The 8,510-nt window shown below is 44.1% G+C and overlaps 1 protein-coding gene across 1 annotated transcript in view; it reads left to right on the forward strand.

The window, feature by feature from the left end:
* The window catches only part of CES4A (carboxylesterase 4A), a 30,159-nt gene extending 22,096 nt beyond the window's left edge, over window positions 1-8,063 (forward strand). Inside the window, exons 11-14 of the mRNA XM_036750055.1 lie at window positions 153-321; window positions 2,715-2,846; window positions 7,685-7,757; window positions 7,844-8,063. Of these exons, the coding sequence (XP_036605950.1) occupies window positions 153-321; window positions 2,715-2,846; window positions 7,685-7,757; window positions 7,844-8,063 (594 nt within the window). The remainder of the gene's footprint in view (window positions 1-152; window positions 322-2,714; window positions 2,847-7,684; window positions 7,758-7,843) is intronic.
* The last annotated feature ends 447 nt before the right edge of the window (window positions 8,064-8,510 follow it).

Genomic DNA, 8,510 nt, shown 5'->3' on the forward strand with positions numbered 1-8,510 from the left:
GAAGATGTCTGAACAAAGGACTGATATAACCATCTATACAGAAGGCAGATTATTCTGACAATGAGTCATGGTTTGCAGGAGGGATAGAATGGAGGCAGAAAGGAGTTAGTCCTAAGCTATCTTAACCTCCTTCCCCTCATTTGTCCTTCCAGAACATCACCAAAGACCAAATTCCTCTGGTGATAAAAGAGTATGTAGGAGAAACTACGTTCCAAAAAGGAAACTTTGGGCAACGGGTTCTGACCCGAAATAATATCCTGGAGCTGGTTGGAGATGCGACTTTTGTGGTATCAGCTATTCAGACGGCACGTCGTCACAGAGGTGACCCCCATCCCCACAACAACGGCCTGGCCCAAGTTAGGCCCAGAGTGGGTCACTTCCCTCACCAGATACTTTTACTGAATACAATACCCAATGCTTGGCACTGGTCAGGGTGATGGGTAGGGGTGGGGGAATATATAAATTAATAGAAAGGAGTTCTGTTCTCAGAAAGGGAGCTAGGGAGACAAGAACATATACTCAAATGACTACTGCAAAAGGCAAGGCCTTCATTTCAAAATGTATAAACTGAGGCAATTGGACTGAATTATCTGAAGGGTTGCTTCCAGCTCTAACATTCTGAGTCCTAAGATTCCTTCTACATTTCATAATCTATGCACCAATAGTCTGTGTTCTCAGGTCTCTCCCAACACTCTAGGCACTAATGTTCAATATTCAAAGGCCCCTTCCAGATCTCCCTAGCTCCCTCTCTGAGAACAAGGCCCCTTTCTAACATTCTATGCTTAGGTTCCTCCCAATTCTAACATTCTACCTTCTAACATTCTAAGGACCTAGCTATAACACTCTGTGTTCCAACTTTATTCCAAAGTCCCTCCCAACTAGCATATCCTATGATCAAAGATCTCTTCCAATTCTAACAGCGTTTTCCATGTTCTAACATTTTGCATTTTAAGGTCCTGTCCAGCTTTAAATATGTGATAAGTTATACAAGAGTAGTTTGTTAGGTGTCATTAGAGATGTAAGTAGAGATCGCTGTGGACTAAAATGGTCAGAGTCATAGAAGGGAGACTGAGTTGGACCTTGAAAGATGGTGGGGTATCACAGGTGGAAGAGGTCAACAGGTACGACTATGGGGTGGCTGCCCGTGCCACCGGTCCCTTTTTTCAAGAAGCATTGTAGTACAGCGGAGATAAATGTTAGATTTGGAGTCCAGAGACAGTGGTTCAAACTGTAACTTTAACATTCACTCCCTGTATGGCCCTAGCAAATCAAGCAGCTTCGTGTCTTAACCTTGGTGAGTTAGTTTCCTCCTCTAAGATGGGGATATAAAATTTGTACCTCTTATATTCCTTCCTTCATGTGATACGCATTTATTAAGCACTTTCTATGTGCAAGGGACTCTGCTAGGTGTTAGAAGACAAAAAAAAAAACCAGTATCTGGCCTTAAGGACCTTACTTTCTGCTGGGAAGAAATAACATGGACATTTACATAAGTAAATACAAAAATATATTGTTGCTGCTGTTCAGTCCTTTCAGGCGTATCTGACTCTTCGTGTCCCCTTTGGGGTTTTTCTTGGCAAAGACGCTGGAGCGGTTTGCCATTTCCTTCTCCAGCTCATTTTACAGATGAGGAAACTGAGGCCAACAGGGTGAAGTGACTTGCCCAGGGGTCACACAGCTAGCAAGAATCTGAAGCTGGATTTGAACTCAGGTCTTCCTGACTTCAGGCACGGAGCTCTATGCACTGCACTACCTCCCTGCCCACAAAATATATACAAAGTAATTTAAAGGCGGAGAGAGCACTAACAAACGGGATGATCAGGAAAGTCCTCTTGTGGAACGTGGCTGAAGTTTGAAGGAGCTAAGAACCCTAGGGGCAGCTAGGCAGTTCAGTGGTTAGAGTGCTGGTGGGGCCTGGAATCAGGAAGACTTGCATTCAAATCCTGCCTCAGACTCTTACTAGCTGTGTGACCATGGGCAAGTCATTTAGCCTGTCTACCTCAGTTTCTTCATCTACAAATTAGGGATAATGATAGCACCTACCTCGCAGGGTTGTTGTGAGAATCAAATGAGATCATTTTAAAGCACTTAGCTTGGCACATCATAAACACTATATAAAAGTTACCTATTATTATTTTTTTTCTTAAAAGGCAGAGGTAAGGAGGGAGCATATTCTAGGCCTATACAAAGACCCAGAGACAGGACATGGAATCTTATGCATGGGGAACAGTAAGTTAGACCAGTTTGGCCAGAACATAGACTGTGTGAGGGCAAATAATATGAAGCCAATTGAAAAAAAGATTTGAGCCAGATCATAAGGAATTTAAATGCCAAACAGCAGAGCTATCTTAAAAGCACTGGGAAGCCTCTGATGATTGCTGGGCAGAAGGACATGGTCAGAGCCAGGCCTTAGGAATAGGAATTGAGCATCGATGTGGAGGATGGGGATGAGATCCTGCAGTAGGCTAGTGGCTACAAGAGAGCAGAGGGAGGAAAGGCTGTCAGATGAGGAGCAGATACAAACAACAATGCTTTGCAACTGATTGGATGTGGCCAGTGAAGGCAGATGAGGCTTGAAGATGACTCTGAGGTTTTGAAACCAAGTTACTAGAAGGACTAGTACTTGCTCAGAGGGTCGTTGTGGGTAAACATACTGTACACTTTAAAAGTGTCACAGATGTATGAGATTTTTACTTGGTCTTGTATCCTGGCAGATGCTGGCCTTCCTGTCTACTTTTATGAGTTCCAGCATCATGACCCCTCTGGGATCATTATCAAAACCCGAAGTGATGTAGCTGACCATGGTGATGAGATCAGCTTCATTCTTGGGACTCCACTCGCGAAAGGTGAGATATCCTTCCTGCCCAGTCCCTCAAGTAAGAAAGCCCTTTAGCTATTTGGCTGGAAGGAATAGGGGCTTGCTTGAGTAGAAGGCATCATGTAGAGTAGAAGGCATAAGAAGAAGATTGGGCAACCCATGCCCAGGGCCTGGGAGCTCAGCCCCATCTTGCTTTCAGGGGTATACCTTCTGTACCCTGACTCTGAGTCAGTGAAGGCCTAGGTCAGTGAAGATACCCACAATTAAATGGAGCCCCCAAGAGAGAAGACAATGATACTGGAGCTACTGTTCTCAAAGCCATCCCTACAGAGCTGTCAGCTGGGGGTGGCTCAGAGAGGTAGCCTAGATGAGAGTAGGAAATAGCCCTACCAGCTGATTCTAAGAAAGGAAGGAGGAACATGGTACAATTTGCTCTCCCATCTATCCTCCAACAAAAACAGAAAGGTCGAATCACAGAATGTTAGCCCTGAAGGGACCACAGAGTATAAAATATCAGAGCAGGGATGGACTTTAAAACAGAATGTCAGAGCTAGAGAGAACCTTAGAACACAGACTGTTCTTAGTGTTTAATTGTTTAATCTAGCCCTTTCATTTTACAGATAAGGCAACTGAGGCCTAGAGAGAGAAGCTGAGTAGTCAATCGGTCAATAAGATCCATTAAATGCCTACTATGTGCAGGGCATAGTGCTAAGTGTTTAGTGTACAAAGAAAGGCAAAAGACAGAATCGGCTCTCTTGCAGCTCATAATCTAATGGAGGGAAACAATATGAGAACTACTATATACAAATGAGATAGAGATATAGGCTAAATTGGGCATGATCTCAGAGGGAAGGAACCAGGGAGATCAGGAAAGTCTTCCTATAGATGATGGAATCTGTTCTGGGAGATCAAGGAAGCCAAGGAAGCCAGGAAGCAGAGATGAGAAGAGAGTATTCATAGGCATTAAAAAAAGCCAGCTCTGTCACTGACTGACTGTGTACTTCCCCACTCTGGGTCTCAGCTTCCTTAATCTGTAAAATGAGGTGGAATAGATAATGTCTACATCATCCTTCCAACTCTCAATCCCATGATCCTAGGTGAAATGATTGACCCAGGGTCATAAAGTTACTAAGTGGTACAGCTGCTCTTGAATTCCAAATTCCCAATAAGTCCAATGCTTTTTTCCCCAAGTCAGGCAAGGTTTTTCCTTTATCCTATCACCCTCCCTGCCATCAAAGACCTAAGAATACCCTATAACTGCACTCTCAGTTACTCAAGGTACCCCATCCCTAGCCTGCTCATTCAGGCTCACCTATGTCCCAAATGCATCCAGCTTGGTTCAAAGCCCTCAAGGTGAGGCTTTCTAAGTCTTCTCCCCCCAGCCCTCAGGAGAAGTCACTCTGATTAATTGTTCCATGATAAGATGGCAGAGGGTGATGAGTCAATGCGATGTAAAGTCAATGTGATCTTGGGCAGCAGAAGAGAAGTGACAATCCCACTATATTCTACCCTGGTTAGACCCTTATCACCAATCCTGAGTGTCACATTTTAGAATGGATGTGGACAACTTGCAGGCAACCAAGATGGTGAAAATCAGTCAGTCAACAAACATTTAGTAAGTGCGAGGCACTGTGCTAAGCATAAGGATACAAAGGCAAAAAACATGGTTCCTGCAGTCAAGGAGTTCACATTCTAATGGAAGAGACAACATGCAAATAATTAGGTACATATATATGTATGTATACTTATATATACACATACATTTATTTTTCCCCAGTTACATTTCACGAAAAGTCTTAGCATTCATTTTTACAAGACTTTGAATCCCAAATTTTTCTCCCTCCCATATATTGACTAGAAAAATGCCAATTAAAACAACTCTGAGGTACCACCTCACACCTATCAGATTGACTAAAATGATAAATGTTGGAGAAGATGTAGGTCATATTGGAATACTAATGCATTGTTGATGGAGTTGTGAATTGATCCAACCATTCTGGAGAGCAATTTGGAACTATGCCCAAAGGGCTATAAAACTGTTCACATCCTTTGATCCAGCAGTACCACTTCTAGGTCTGTATCCCAAAGAGATCATAAAAATGGGAAAAGGACCTACATGCACAAAAATATTTATAGCAGTTCTTTTTGTGCTGACCAAGAATTGGAACTTGAGGGGATGTCCATCAATTGAGGAATGGCTGAACAAGTCGTTGTGTATGAATATAATGGAATATTATTGTTCCATGAGAAATTAGCAGGCATATTTCAGAAAAACCTGGAAAGACTTACATGAATTGATGCTGAGTGAAGTCAGCAGAACCAGGAGAACATCATACACAATAACTGCAATATTGTGTGATGACGAAATCTGATAGACTCAAATCTTCTCAGCAATGCAGCGATCTAAGATAATTTCAAAAGACTTATCATGGAAAATGCTATCCACATCCAGAGAAAGAACTATAGAATCTGAATGCAAATCGAAGCATACTATTTTCTCTTTGTTTTTTCTTCCTCCTGGTTTTTCCCTTTGGTTCTAATTCTCCTTTACAACATGACTAATACGGAAATACGTTTAAGAGGATTGTACATGTACAACCTATATCAGATTGCACGCCATCTTGGGGATGGGGGAAAGGAGGCAGGGAGAGAAAATTTAGAACTCAAAATCTTATAAAAGTGAATGTTGAAAACTAAATGTCATTCTAGGACATCAAGACGGCCTTCCTTGATAATTTCTTGAAAGATGCTGCCCAGGTCCTCCTTTTCATTATGGCTTTCAGGGAGACCAATGATTCTGATATTGTGTCTCCTGGATCTGTTTTCCAGGTCAATTGTTTTTCCCGTGAGGTATTTTACATTTTCTTCCTCTTTTTCATTCTTTTCAATTTGCTTGATTGATTCTTGATGTCTCATAGAGTCATTAGCTTCCACTTGCTTCCGAGTTTGTGTCTTGGTCTTCCCTGTCACCATAATAACTTTCTATGGTCAGAGTCTATTTTTGTTGTTCTTTGCTCATCTTTTTTTTTAATTGGGGGGGGGGGGGTGTGGTTCCTTTCTTTTAAATTTGAGCTCTGTATCCCAGGTGGAAGGGATACTGTCTCAGGCTTCTTGTTCCAATGACTGCAGGCTCTGGCTGTTTACCTAGTGTTGCACTGATGTTGCCTCAAGGCTCCCAGGGGACCCTTGTGTCTGATGCTGTCCTGAGGGGGTGGGGTAAGGGGTGGTTGGTGCTGCTGGAGGCCATAGGGGTCTGGCAGCTTACCTTGTGCTGAGCTGGTCCTAGAGGTGGTGTCCGGCCTGCGCTGAGGCCCAGTGGGGTGTTTCTGCCTTTCACTGGAGCTGAACTGAAGCATGTAAAGGTCTGGCCACTGAAGGATGCCTATTTGGCAGGGCAGTGCTAAAGTAAGTGGAGGTTCGGCCTACTTTCTTGTCATGCTGGCAGATTCCTGTTTGCCCTGGGCTGTGCTGAAGCATGTAGTGATTCTCTGAGCTGGAGTCTGCTGGTTCCCCTGGCTATACTGAAGCATGTGGAGGGTCCTGGTGTTGGTGTTTGCCTGCTCCACCATACTGGGTCTCAGGATTTGCTGCTGGCTTGCTAGGACACTTCCTGTCCTGGAATGCGTTCCCCTTTCACCTGAGTGAGACAGACCTTTCTTGCCGATCCTCCAAGTTTCTTGGGCTAAAAGATTGTCTTACCCCATCTTTTTGTTGGTTCTGCTGTTCCAGAATTGGTTTGGGGGAACTATTTTAGAGTTGTTTGGAGATGAATACAGGAGAGTTACGGCAATTTACTGCTTACTCCACTATGTTGGCTCTTAGAAGTCTGACACAGTCACTTCTTCAAAGATACGAAGAACTTATCAGATAGGAAAGGAATTTGTTTTATGTTTTCTGCTTGGGTTGAGAGTAGGAAGGGGTGAAAGTGGTAAGGACACAGATTTCTATACCTAACAATTAGAACTATATGAAAATAAAATGGGCTGCCTTTCATGGCTGAGCGGTGCAGTAGATAGAGTGCTGGGCCTGGAGTCAGGAAGACCTGAGTTCAAACATGACCTCAGACACTTAGCTGCGTGGCTCTGGGCAGTTTGCTTAGCTGCTATCTGCCTCAGTTTTCTCATCTGTAAAACAATAGCACCTACCACTCTGGGTTGTTGTAAGGATAAGATGATATTTGTAAAGCAATTCACAAACCTCAAATGCTAACTATTATTATTGAAAGGCAGTAAGTTCCCCATCTCTGGGCTTGTTCAAGTGGAGGCCAGAAAATCATCTGTGAGGCATGTAGTCCTGGGTGCATGTGCTCCAGATGGTCGTTGGATTAGAGAAACAACATAATACAGCAGATAGAGAGGTGAACATGCAGTCAACAAGACCTAGGTGCAAATCCTACCTCAGACACTAGCTGTGTGACCCTGAGCAAGTCCCTTGATCTCTCCATGCCTTTGTTTCCCCATCTGTAAATTGAGGAGATGTGAGCTTGATCTCTCTTCCAATTCTAAATTTATGATCCAACTCCCCCTTCCCATTCTGAGAGTCTGTAATTCTACGGTTCTAAAGGAAAGTAACACATTTTCATTTTAACACGGACGTTTTCTGGAGACAAATGCTTTAAACCAGAGGCACGATTTCATACTTGAAGAGGGGGAAGGAGGAAGGTATGTGCAGATTTCATGGGAGTAGAAAATGTCTTGGCAGATACCTTTTCAATTATACTTCGCCGGCTCCGGGTTTCTGCCCACATGTGTGTCCTGTGAATCTGGCTGGGTCATCAGTTTCAGAACACTGGCTGAACACACTCCTCCCTCCAGCCTTTAAACAGAACTCCATTGCCCTCAACATTTCTCTTGGCTCTTTCCCCAGGGTCTACCAAAGAAGAAGAGAAAAAACTCAGCAGAAACATGATGAAATACTGGGCCAATTTTGCCCGCACAGGGTGAGTGCAAAAGCTGGGCACTGAAGGCAGGGGGCTGGTGAAAAAGGCCTTTTCTGATGTTTGATGGCATTCTCTTCCACTCGCAGGAACCCCAACAGCCATGGGCTGACGGAATGGCCATGCTATGAGAAGGAAGAGAAGTATCTGCTGCTGGATCTAGAACAGAGGGTGGGAATAAAACTGAAGGAGAAAGAGGTGGCTTTTTGGATGAGGATCCAAAGCCAGCACCACATCCAAGATCAGCACGGAAAGGAAAGGAGGCTTGATTCTGGTGGTGCTGCTGACCCTGGCTTAAGCCTAAACTAGCTGAAGAGCCAAGGGAATTCCTTAAGGCCTGGTCCCTAAGGCTGGGGGATGAGGGCAATCCAAGCAGACTCTGGGGAGCAGAGGAATTATCAATAGAAACATTTGGGAAACTGAGGTCTCCCTGAGGTGACTGCACTGATAACTAGAGGTTCTTGAGGAGAGAGGTCACTGGTTTCTATCCTCATTGGATATCTCAGTTTCTTCCTCTATAAAATGAGAGGGTGGGCTAGTTCATCTCTCCAGTCCCCTTAGACAGAAGGTAGCTCCCAAGTGCTGACTGTCATGACCATCCCCCCAAAGCAGCAGCTCTCCCTGCTCTAGATTTGGCTTCCTGCTCTCCCTTTACTGTAACCTACATCCTTATTCCTAGGAGGCCAAGACCTACCTTCTCCCCTCTTCCTCCGTCCCCACCACACTTTCACCAATTTTGAGATGCCCAGGAAACCC

The sequence above is a fragment of the Trichosurus vulpecula genome, chromosome 3 (assembly GCF_011100635.1).
Source record: "Trichosurus vulpecula isolate mTriVul1 chromosome 3, mTriVul1.pri, whole genome shotgun sequence".
Classification (NCBI taxonomy): domain Eukaryota; kingdom Metazoa; phylum Chordata; class Mammalia; order Diprotodontia; family Phalangeridae; genus Trichosurus; species Trichosurus vulpecula.